The 13,061-nt window shown below is 37.7% G+C and overlaps 1 protein-coding gene across 3 annotated transcripts in view; it reads right to left on the bottom strand.

Annotated features, from left to right (window-relative positions):
• Positions 1–12,697, bottom strand: part of KCNJ3 (potassium inwardly rectifying channel subfamily J member 3) — a 166,611-nt gene extending 153,914 nt beyond the window's left edge. For 2 of the 3 annotated variants that reach the window (XM_007183091.2, XM_007183092.2), the window contains exons 1-2: positions 11,530–12,697; positions 892–1,108 (exon numbers count right to left, since the gene is read on the bottom strand). In XM_007183091.2, coding sequence (XP_007183153.1) covers positions 892–1,108; positions 11,530–12,231 — 919 coding nt within the window. In that variant the 5' untranslated portion in view covers positions 12,232–12,697. The remainder of the gene's footprint in view (positions 1–891; positions 1,109–11,529) is intronic. The other variant, XM_007183093.2, reaches the window with a different exon arrangement.
• Positions 12,698–13,061: the final 364 nt, after the last annotated feature.

The raw sequence follows: 13,061 nt of genomic DNA, 5'->3' as shown, positions 1-13,061 counted from the left end.
AATTAAAAGCTAAAGTATTTCCTGCTTTCTCACTACTTGTAGCAAGGGTAAAACTCAAGATAGATAGATATAATTATGTAAATATTCCATTATTAGTCTCAAGCATCCAGCAGGTTCCAAACCAACTGGCAATGCTTAGGCCCCAAATAATATACTCTGATTTATTGTTTCTTTCCTTTGCCAACCTTATTCTCCTCAGAGAGTAGCAAACTGTGGGTATTGCAGCATAGCAACGCTATATCACATCCTAAGAAGTAACATACTGCACATAGCTATACCAAAGCCGAAAAACAAGAAAATTTCTTTTCAAAAAATTTATGGTCAAGGTTCAGCTGGGGAAATCTACTGACCCACTTTGAAATTAAAATGCTACTTTAGTGTGGCTCGCGCCCGCGTGCGTGCACACACACACACACAGGGAATTTTCCACTGAGGTTGCATATAGTAGCATATCAAAGCTCTATCAATGACACCCGAATCACCATCCCTAAGGCAAGAATATGCATGCTGAGTTCAGGCTGCTCACTAATTACCCTGAATTTATTTTAACCTTAAATCTTTTAAAAAATATATGATTATAGGAAATCCAAGTCTGCAGTTAAACTAGAACATCATAATCATTTCTAGGAGTCATCTCAGTTTCCTTTTCTTTTTTTTTTTTTTTTTGCAGTAAGTATTTCTGAGTTAACATTACAAATGCAATCATCACAACAGTAAATCTTCATTTTCAAAGCAGTATCAACTTAATGTTACAAAGAAATAACAGACAAGTCATTACTTTCATTATTGCGAGCTGAGACATTTAGCCCAAACCATGATAGGTATTGTTCATATAATATAATGTTATTATGGAATAAAGAAACTTCATGACATATCTATGTTTTTACTCACCAGTTGTTTCCACAATGCCTTCTAGGATGACGACAATCTCGAACTGTTCACTTTGCATGCTTCGCTGGGATAGGTCATAAAAGGGGCTTTTGGCATCAATCACGTGGCAAATCGTGAGGGGGGAAACAAGAAAAAGTTGATCTGCCCCTGTACTAAAACCTACATCCAGTTCAAGTTGATCAAGGGGAAGGAACTCACCCTCAGGTGTCTGCCGAGACTAGACAAGCACACAGAAAAAGAGAAGAAATCACCACTTGTACTGAAATTTGCAAGGCAGCCCAACAGTAATTTACATCATTGCCAACATTCTGCACTATCAATCATCTGCAACAAAATCCAAACAAATCATTATGCAGCTATGTTCTAGCAAATGGGCCGAAATCCCACATAGCTCATGTGGAACATACATGCATTATTTATAATACACGACTTACTATAATTACCAGTCCCTAACTCATGAGCTTTGGAGAAATGCCTGGTCCAACAATGGCTGTTAACACAAACTGTGGAACTAAGTGTATATGTGCTACTGCTTGACATAAATCACTAAATGATAATGCACTATACGCCAGATGTTTTTTCCTCCCAAAGCAAATAAGTAGGCAATTCTTACAGAGTTTGTTAAAGCTAAAAAAGGTTGATCATAATTTAAAAACAGATTTATTGCATTATTACAAAGCAAACATAATAATTTATTTTTCCAGGACCTTTGAAAAGTAACAGATAGATAGAAACTACAATAGAATAGTGAAGATGTTATCATATTGAATAATGTTATGTACACAACAGCTCACATAATAAAAATAAAGGCAGATGCTGTTAACTTGTGGCTTTCGAACTACTAGTAATAAACTGCATTAAAGTTATTTCTCTATTTATTTTATGAATTGTAAAATTAGTGAAAATTTGTGCTCAACTGAATTTCTTTAAATCAAAATGCACTTTAAAAAATCTGTATTAGACAAACGTGTAGTTTACTAAAACTTTCATATGGCAGTGGCACTCAGTATCAGTATAAATCACTGTAAAGCTTAATTCAACAAACTGCTTGCATGCTAAAAAAAATTAAATGTGATTATTAACAATTAGCAAACCATGAAAATAAACTTATCTTTCTTTTCTATTCATTTTTCATATATGTTACTTATAAGGATCACGATAAGCAAATATTCAAGTTTATATGATAATGCTGGTAAAATAAAAGCTGGGTTAAAAAAATCAGGGTGGAGGGAGGCTTGCTGCTGGTTGAATGGGGTTTGGAAGAAGCCAATATATCTTAAGAGACTCTTTGCAAAGCAAATTTAATAAACAAAACAGACTCTGCAACACTGGTCTGTCCAATGAATCGGTAGATTGAAGACAAAATCCTTACTTTCAGAGTTCCCGGAAAGACACTGGCTTTGTAAACGAGCCTGAAAACACTGAAAAATATGGTTTAGTAAGCTGTCCTCCACAGCAAAACAAAACCAAGAGTTCCAAGTTGGTGGCAAATTGTTACCGCAGCAATTGCAGAGTCTCAAAAGCAGAACTAGTCAATTAGAGAGGCTACTTTGTAATTAGTGATACTCAGGAGTTTTATTTGTGTAGAAAAAAAGTCCAATGAAAATACTGAGACTATTTTTCTTCTCTGCCTTATTACTAGTTGATTAAAAATTTAAAAAGAAGAAGAAAAATGATTACTGACAAGAAAAAAAAAAAACATGGAAAAACCTGATGGTGCAAAAATAAAAACAGCAGCTCTAACAACCAATGTTGGAGAAAACTAGTCATCTCTAAGCCAGTAGAATTCATTTATCTTTCTATATATATTCTCAAATTGGTAAAATACAGATGAGACCAGCATCTTTGCAAATACACAGTTGTATAACATGTATTGATTAATGTAACAAAATAAAAGTCAAACACAAAACAAAAATAAATAAAAACAAAAATCCTGGGTCATTGTTCTCTCACCTACTAAGAAACAGGTGCTATATAAACACAAGGTGGTATTCTGACATTTATAATTAATGATCAGAATTTGGGTCATTTTACCAACTATTCTAAGCTCTGCTTTTTCTGCATGAAATAAAAATGTTCAAAAACATAATTTTTAAACTCAGTTTCCCATTTATTTTAAAATAATTTCCCCCAAAGAAGATATATTTTTCTAATTTTTATATACGTACACCAAGGCTAAAATTCATCTCCCTTACTTATATATTTGTTATTTATACTTGCACCTCATTCTTAGAGTACCCTTTAGCTTCTATATCCTCTGCTCATTCAATAACCCATGAAAAGAAGTGGCCTAGAAACAGATAGGTTATCAGGAGAATGCCAACCTAGAATAAGAAATATTTTATTTTTAGCAAAGCAGTTAATTCATATGTAGGTAATTTAGACTTAAATATGCATGAATCTGTTCCATTAACGTCCATAACGTTCCAGACTCCACGTTATCTTCCGATTTTAAAAATGTGTTCCATATACTCAAAATTATGCCTATACCCCTTCTCAAATGCTTTATATCCTATCCAAGTCTTGGCAGAAACAAAGGTGACAACTGCACCTATTTTGTGATACTATGGGGAAAGCAATACTTCATTTCTTTGAAAGATGTTTTCCACACTTACATCTTTTTCCGATAAGTGAAATTCCCTACATATTCTCTGATAATTATTTTCCAGTGGATAAATTTAATCTTACTTTAAATGACTCTGAGGTACTACATATATCCACAATCTTATCTTTCACTTCTTCTTCCTTTTTGTTAGCTCAACAGATATTTCAACTATCAGTATGCTTACCTCCCTGATTTTTGTTTGCTTCTCTGACTCTGTAATAGACTGGGAAGCCTATTACTCACTGTGAGTTAAAGAGAAAGCTTTTCTGTTTAGAGGAGTGAAGGGTGTTTGGCAGGTGCCTGGAGCACTGGAATTGTTTGAAGTCTGAGCTCCTAGGCAGAGCAAGGTTATCTTATCAATACTCAGCCAAATACGATGTTCCAGAACCTGACATATATCTACCAAATACACTTGCAGAAGCATGCACATTCTACTCTAGGTTTACAAGGAATTCCAATCTAGGCTTTTCTAATTCTGGGGCAATTCCAGAGATTTTTCTGGAACAAGGGGGGAAAAGAAGCCTATGTTAGTTATAGTCTCTCAACTTGTGTAAGTGGAGTTAGAGAACTTTTGTTCAAGGAACTGTAACACATACATAAAAGATACAAAGGAAAAAGAGGAGTTATGGATGTGCCTTTATAAAATTAAACTGTGATCTGTACCTTGAGTATGTAATAAATCAGTAGCAATGATATTTCATCCATTTCTAGTTCTCTTATTTAGATACCAATTACCATATTTCACCCAGAAATTTTGATAATAGGCAGAAAAAAAATGTAGTTAAAAACCAATTTAACCTTTATTTATTATGTCATCTTAAGAATTATGATAAAAGAAGAAATCTTTCATTAGTAGAGCAGTTTGCCCCTGGTCTACATTATCTCCTCTGGTTCTATAAGACTCCTAATTCCAAAAGGGAACACAGAGCCATGATCTTTTCCTGGATAATACGTAAATAGATACGGTCGAGATCAACAACAATTCTAAACAATTGTTTAAGGTGAAGAGTGATGCAATAAATTATTAAAATTTCTAAGGTTGACTTTACTTGATGAAATAATCATTTAGAATCTTGAAACTATTGAATAAATAAGTGGGGAAAAGGCAGAAGGGAAAACAGTTCATGGAAAATTGGTAATTCTTAAAAATTTAGAACATAATTTGAAAACACTAGCACTTGAGAATAACTTAACATACAACTTTTATTATCAATTGTATGAAATATTTTGGGGAAGGAAATAAAGATTTTTCTGCCATTTTAAAGACTTTCTGGTCGGTTGCATTATAGTAAATTCTGAGAGTTAAGACAAAAATCAAGGAACTCTAAGGCATAAAGTTTGTTTAAATTTATTGTCCAAAAACATTATAAGTAGAACCTCCTGGATTTTTTGAAATGATTGTGTGCAATTTAGATTTTGGCAATAATTTCTAAGTTATTCTTTGTAATAAAAATATTGCTATTGAAATGTAGTATTTCTATTACACACACTTTAATTATATGCCACATGGATATATGTCTAGAACTTAAGGTTTGTGCCTCATTTTATAGTCACATGTACTAATTTCAAAGAAGCAGCTAATGTCAAATGACTTTGAACTCCCTTAGAGACCAAAAAGGCCTGGAAGATAATAAATTACAACTTCTGACTACAGGTGGAAAAGGAATCAAAAGTCACAGATGCCTGGAAGGGATTATTATCATCATGTACTTTACAGACAAATAGCTTTCTTACTACAGATAAAGGACTGTAGCGTATGTATCCAAAGACAAAGACACACACACACACACACACACACCGCTCTGGGATACACATTTAGAACTGCCCTTGGCGTAAGTAGATCCACATTTCGCTATCCTCCTTCTGGGAGATTTGTGATCAGTTGCCCACATTCATTCAGCAGGGACACACTTCACCAATACAATCAATCTCTTTGCTGCCTTTCTCCCATCTCTCCAACCCATTACTGTGTTCTAATTATAGCCATTGTGCTCTTTCCTAGCTCGGAGGGAAGCTAGGGGAATTTTGAAAAAAAAAAAATTAATCTCTAACATCTGACTTGAGATGTACTTCCATAATATTCTAAGGCGTGATCCACTCCCCACCACTTTTCACACGTACCTACTGGAAAAGGTAATGAGGGCCAGTGGTCCAGAAAGGAAAAGAAGGAAAATGTAGTTGAAGACAGAGAGGGCAGCCCTTCTTGCCTACCACTTTCCCACCATTTTATCTGTAATGTCACTTCTCCTCTTTAAATGTGCAATGTGTGTGTGTGTGTGTGTGTGTGTGTGTGTGTTGAATATATGCTGAAGTCAGAAAGAAAATTACATGCAATGAGGTCAGAGTACTATGTGGCATCTAAAATTTGGAAATGAGCCAAAAGCAGGTACCAGGATAAAGAACAACAATGCCTTGTGACTCAAAGCATTTCTCACAATGATTTTGGGACTCAGACCAAAATTAAAGTCAGGCAGAAGAAAGTGTGGACCTAGAATTTCATCTGGACTTTCTACAGTTATACATTTCTTTTGACTTCTTATAAATTTATTTATTTATTTTTGGCTGCTTTGGGTCTTCGTTGCTGTGAGCGGGCTTTCTCTAGTTGCGGCGAGCGAGGGCTACTCCTCGGTGCGGTGCGCGGGCTTCTCGTTGCGGTGGCTTGTCTTGTTGCGGAGCACGGGCTCTAGACACGCAGGCTTCAGTAGTTGAGGCACGCGGGCTCAGTAATTGTGGCTCGTGGGCTCTAGAGTGCAGGCGCAGTAGTTGTGGCACATGGGCTTAGTTGCTCTGCGGCATGTGGGATCTTCCTGGACCAGGGCTCGAACCTGTGTCCCCTGCATTGGCAGGAGGATTCTTAACCACTGTGCCACCAGGGAACTCCCCTCTTTTGACTCCTTAAGTTTGAAATTCCATCAATCCTCAGGTGGAAAAAAATATGACCAACGTCAAGCCTAAAATAAAGATTTTTAATGCTAAGCCAATTATCCCATAAAAATATGTTCACTTTTATGAAAAGAAAGTAACTTATAGATGGAATGTAATTTATATTGTAATAAATTTTGTGAGGCTTCTGTACCATTTAAATGAAAGAACAGCTTTATAATTCCTTGAGGACTTTTTATGGAATTTATAATAACTGTGGACAGGATTTGCAACCCTACTTGCACATTCCCCTCCTACTCAAGAAACACCCTCAAATCCACCATGTGCTTTTTCCTGCTTCTCTTCATCATTTGTTCTTACCTACTACTGTTTATTTTTGGGTCTTTATGTCCTTATTTCTGTTCACACTGTATTCCCCTGAGCACAAGCCACCCTGTCTTTTTCAGGAACCATATGAAAAATAAAAAACAAAACAAACAAAACAACATATTACTACTATTTAAAAGAAGAATAGTAATCACAGTCTTTAAAAAGAACCCAAGTTCTATACCTATTACAGAATTATTGTACTTGTGTCAGAGAAAGCAAAGCTAGACTACATAGAAACTGTACTTTTTTTTTTTTTTTAAAGACATAATAAACCCACCTAAAAAAACTCACTGACCATTATAAGATCTAGCCCCAAGAGTTCTGGGGTACTCAGTCTTAGACTCCTTGAATCTTTTTACTAACCACTTGTATGATGTTCAGAAGGAGAGTTTTTTAATAGATATTCACTTGTGAATTAATTTTTTCAAGGAGATAACTAATGATCTCAAGATTAAAACGAAGTGCAAATTGACCAAGACCAATTGGAGAGAAGAGTCAGTCATACAAAATAGGGTCATATAGAGTCAAAACTATAATTGCATTAAAGTGCAAGGTATGGAATGAAGACAAACTAATAAATATATGAAAAAAATCAGGAATCAAGTGGTCCAGGAATCACTGTGGTGAAAAGATTAACAAAATATTAAGGTATATGAAGGGAATGACGAGCTTGTTAGTTTTGCAGATGCAATTTTGGTTTTTATTGCGTCTGCACTGGATCACATTCATATGAGGAAACTAGATAGCATCCAATTTTGAGTATCCATATAAATGGAGAATAGAAAAGATGAGTATAAAAATAATGTATGTGATATATTAGAAGATAACTGGGCATCATTACCTTTCATTAGGTGAAAGTTAAGGGTTGCATAGCTGACATCCTAGGAAAGGAAGACGATGACTATATGCCATGAAAAAAAATATGAAGATATAAAATTATACTTCTATGAGAAAAATTTATCCTTATCTCTTAATTTCAAAATATGGATCTAACAATAATTGATTTTATGTTTACTTTATGTAAATAAGGTTTGACTGAGTGTCTACATATATATATACACACACATATGTATACATGTAACTGTGATGGCTTCTGGATAATAAGTGTGCAAATTCTTGAATAATGTATCAAAAAGTTTAAATCTTTCCCTAATAAGATGGAAATCTAGGCCAGTCAACTATTAGTATTAGATTTGTAGGAAGGAGTGAGATTTCCAAATCCTTTAAACCCAACACTGAATTACAGGGTCCAATGTATCAACCATTAGTCTCAACTCCTTAATCCAGGCATTTTTATTAAAATTTTAAACTGGATGTTATATTAACTTAACATGACCATGCTATTCATTAGTTCCTATATTTTAGGTTAAAAAAAAAAGACAACTAAAATAAATTGAAAATTCAAATAAAACATCAACATGGGGATGAAAAGAGGGAAAGAGAAAGAACATTCATCTTAAAAGAGCTTTCTATAGTTGTATTCATAATAATGTTATAAACTTTAAAGAATAACTTCCAATTATATTCTTAAATTTTTATGTAATCTGCTTTCTTTTTTTTCTAAATAGAAAAAGGACTGATCGCTCCAGGCATTAAGTTGGAAAATCTATAATTAAATATTGAAATAAATTTCAGTATTTGCAAGCTTGGAAGACAGGAATAGAGTTGAAATAAAATTTGCTTTCATATAAGTTAACAACAATTAAAAATTAGAGAAGTTATAAGAGAAAAACTTCCATCAAGACACAGAATTCAAAAAAAAAAGAAAATGCACAGAAAACTTCACAGTAGCAAGGATTAGAAAGCCATATGCATGTTCTTACTTTCTATTCTTTACAAGAATAGAAGTGCTTTAAATCATCAAATATAATTCTTATATTAATACTGATAAATAAGCTTTTATTCAGCAAATAAGAAAACAGCAATAGAAAAATATAAATGAAATTAAATTAGGTAATAGGAAGAACTCATATAGACTCTAATTACTATTATTAAATATTATGGTTTTGTTGCCTTAAAATTCTATGTATTTCTCTGTATTAAAGATACATAAATTTTACATTTAAAATGTCAAACATGGGTTAAGAGAAGAAGCTGAATATGTGTAATAATATTTAGTAAGTATGTATAAGACCAATATCAAAATATTGCTGCTTTAAGATCTTGGTATAGCTTCTCTTTAAAAATCTAGTTGGCTGTTTTGGGTCACTTCATCTCAGTCCCTAAAAGAAAATGAGAGTCACTTATTAAAGGCAAATCTTCCCTCTAATTTTGCTGAATGTTATTAGTTTCTTAATAAAACATGGCTCCTTTTAAATGAAGTCTAAGGAAATGACAAGAGCTATGAGAATTCATTTTAATCACCATGGCTACAGGACAAATCAACTTCAAGCAAACTCCAGTAACTGGTTGGATGAAGAGCTGCCACTGATCAACCCTCTCCCCTCACAAAAAAAGCAGGACAGAATTTCACCATACTTTTGTTTAAATATAAATTGACTCCACATGCCAATTATTTTTACTTTTAGCACTGACATCTTCCCAAAAATCAAAAGTAAAGAATTTTATAAGAACATTATACATATTGTTTTAATTAGATGTTTTTATCACCTTGTGTTAATATAGCACCTTGCTCCAAGTTTGCCAACAACGGAAATCTTTTTTTTGTTTGATCAGGACACTCCTTGTGGTATATGTGGTACTTGCATAAAAATCACTATCAGTGTCCTGAACCAGTGTAGACACTGGGTGCTTCAGATTCACTACAACTTTGTAAAAAAACAAAAACAAAAAACAAAACCTACTATGTAGAATAATTCTAATTATTTCTGACTATTAAAATAAAATTTGATAGTCTAAAAACATCTAAATATGTTTCCTCAAAAAGATACTTGTTTTAATAAATGTATTTATATGTTTGAAAAACTAGAGAACAGCAATAACTGACCTTTAGAGTCTAATTTTAAGTTTCCAATACACCAATCAAGATGATAAACTACTCCTCAGTAAAAATCTCAAAGTGACACATGAACATGGATTCCACGCCCGAGACTTTTGCACTACATTTACAAAGTGTTGCTGGTAGGCCTAACCTAAAAAGAGAGGTTATATATCTTGTTCTATTCATAGAAATAGGCACATACAACAAACACCCCTGCAACAAACATGTCTACAACATGTTTAGCCTGATCCAAACAACTCAGTTCAAATGTGGTCCATAGCATGATATACTAAGTTAAATTAAAAAAAAAAAATTACATGCAGCCCATTGGAGTTAATTATAAAGAATATGATCTACTCAAATTATTTATTCACAATTATCTTAATTAACATATACAGCAGAACCAGGTTGAAAATTTTCCAGTAAGCTATACACAATTAGTTTGTTTACTGTCTGTAGCATAGTAAATATGCATATGATGTGGAGTGACAGGACAACTGAGCTGCTTTAAGTCCAACACTATACTGAGCAAGATGGTCAAGAATAATTAGGGTAAGACCTTGTAAATGAGTAATGAAAATGACACAAGAGCCAAATTTTTTTTAAAGCACATTGGACCACTTTTAACTACCATATAAACTGAGGCTGTGTAAAACGATAAAGACCTGTAGAGTAAAATTGAAATCTCAAAGGCAAAATCTCAACTTAAATATTTCAGATTTTCATTTTATTAATGCTGAGTTCTGAATGGGGCTATGGTTTTTCCATGCAATCTCAGATAAATTTTTAAGACTGTATTGAGGTCATCTTTTCAATTTATGAACATTTGAAAACTATCTAAGGCAAATCCCTCAAAAAGATGGATTGTAAATAACACATAGAGAACTGGGCTTTTATCCCTCATTCCCAGACTCTAATTGGGTGAGTGATTAGAGTGGGCTTCTCTTCTTGTTTGTAATGGTGCCCTCTAACGACTAGATGGGCCTTGCTTTAGTAATCACTCCATGAGCAATTTCTTTTAGCATTTACACTGCTGATGGTAGGAAGCAATCTTCTTTAATGGATGCTGAAAAGCTTCAAGTGAAATCTGTAATTGACAAAGGCTTCATAGAAACAGGCAATTAAGAATAAAATTAATAAGAGACTCTACAGGAAAAGCACTCATGCTTTCACAGAATATTTCTCTAGGAAAATATTTGGTAAAAATAAAACTTGAAAACAACCAGGTGTTGTTTTTCCACTTTATAAACTGCTTCTCTGGTTTGGGTACTTGTTTAAAAAAGGTGACCACAGATAGAGTTAGAATCAATGTTCTTGGGTCTGAAGGAATAATCCACCTGCTAAATACTACTAGGGGGAAAAAAAAGAAATTAAGAAAAAGAAAGAAAGAAAAGCCCTAAGTGAAAATTAAAGCAATCTCAGCACCTTTTTCTTCAAACTAAAAGCTGTTCAGTTTTAATACTTCAAGTTTACTGGAGTAGCCTATTGACAACAACTCAAAAGCTCTCTAAAGAGCAAAGCAGCAAGGGGAGGAAGGAGAACAGGGCACTCGTGTACCTCAGAGGTCCAGGAGCCTCCAGAAAGTGACACAAATACATCCGATGAATATAAATAAGAATAAAATAAAATAAATAAGAGCACGAGAGTGGGTGGGAAAAGAACAGAACCGTCGGTTGTACTCTCTTTGCCCAGTCCCCCACCCCCTCCCCAGCTCCCAAACAAGGAAGTTTACCTGGGGCTTTAGGCAAGACTAGGAGCCTGAGGATGGCTCTCAGGTGAGTTAATTCCCGGGTTTGCGGGCTGGCGGTCGCCAGGTGGGGAGGGGGCGGGTAGCACTTACTTTGAGCAGCTTACAGCGGATCTGCGCGGAGACCATATGGCTGTTGCGCAGGTTGCCCACTCGGAACATGAGCGTGAGTTTTCCGTCCCTCATAGAGATCACCGCGTGCTCGCTAAACATCAGGGTCTCCGCGCGCTTCTTGGGCTGGGACATCTTGATGAACATGCAGCCTATGAGGAAGGCGTCCACGATGGAGCCGAGAATAGACTGAAAGAGGAAGAGGATGATGCCCTCGGGGCACTTGTCGGTGATGTAGCGGTAGCCATAGCCGATGGTGGCCTCGGTCTCGATGAAGAAGAGGAAGGCCGAAGGGAAGTTATAGACATTGGCCACGCAGGGCGTGTAGTTGCCGACGTGGGCTTTGTTCAGGTCGCCCCGAGTGTAGGCAATCACCCACCACATGGACGCCATGAAGAGCCAGGCCACGGTGTAGGTGAGAATGAAGATGAAGAGGTTCCAGCGCCACTTGAGGTCCACCAGGGTGGTGAAGAGGTCCGAGAGGTAGCGGCTCGTCTCACTGCCCAGGTTGCCGTGCTGGACATTGCACCGGCCGTTCTTGTCCACGAACCGCTGTCGCTTCTTCTTGGGCACAAGCTGCTGCTGCGGGCCCTGGCCCGGCCCCTGGGGCTGCAAGCCCGAGCCGCTGGACGAGGTCGTCACTACCTGGTAATCGTCCCCAAATTTCCTTCGGAGTGCAGACATAATACGGAGGGGCGAGCCAGATTCAAACGCGAAGCGAAGGCGCAGGAGCCGAGCGCTGCAAACCAGCACCAATGAGGAGGTGGGAGCGGGAGAGAAAGGGGGGACGAACGCCGGCGTGCCTGGGGCGGGGGGCGCACCCGGCAGGTAGCTGCGGTCTCTGCCCCCCGCAGACGCCTCTCCTCCACTGGGACGGAGGCTTTCTCTCCACACTGAGTCTTAAAAAAAGTGTGCTCCCACACTCAAGGCAGGAGGGCTGCAAGGACCAGGACCCCGAGCGCAAATGTGCCCCCAAGCTTTTCGAGGCCTCTCTTTTCTTCCCTCACCACCGGCATCCCGCGGGCCCCCTCTTGCTTTCCCGCAGCCCTCCTGACTATCCTGCAGCGCTCCCAAACTGACTGTTTTAAGATTGATGAGTTGACAAGCGAGTTCCACCCCACCTGCCAACTCGCCGGGCTGCCGAAGCGGCGCTACCTGCTCGGACCAGACCCTCCCCCCCTCCCCGCCGCTCCCCGGTCTCCCGCCCCGCGGGACGGCTCCCGGCTCCCTCCGGCGCTCCCGCCTCCTATCTCTTGGCCCAAATCCCGCCCAAAGGCATGTCTGCCGGGCACGGGTACAGCAGCCCCTACCCGCGCCCTCCGGGCTCAGAGTCCCCGCTCCGGACTCCGGAGACGCGTCCGCCTGCCGTCCGCGGGCCGCTGAGTTTCTGCGGGCGCCACCGGGGCCCTCAGGCCGCCCCCGAGCGCTGCAGAGACGCGGCGGTGCGCTAAAGCCGAGCACTCACCCAAGGCGAGAGCGCAGGAGGCGGCGCTGCCGGCGGCAGCGGCAGCCTG

The sequence above is a fragment of the Balaenoptera acutorostrata genome, chromosome 8 (assembly GCF_949987535.1).
Source record: "Balaenoptera acutorostrata chromosome 8, mBalAcu1.1, whole genome shotgun sequence".
Lineage (NCBI taxonomy): Eukaryota > Metazoa > Chordata > Mammalia > Artiodactyla > Balaenopteridae > Balaenoptera > Balaenoptera acutorostrata.
This window is presented reverse-complemented; position numbering and strand designations above follow the sequence as displayed.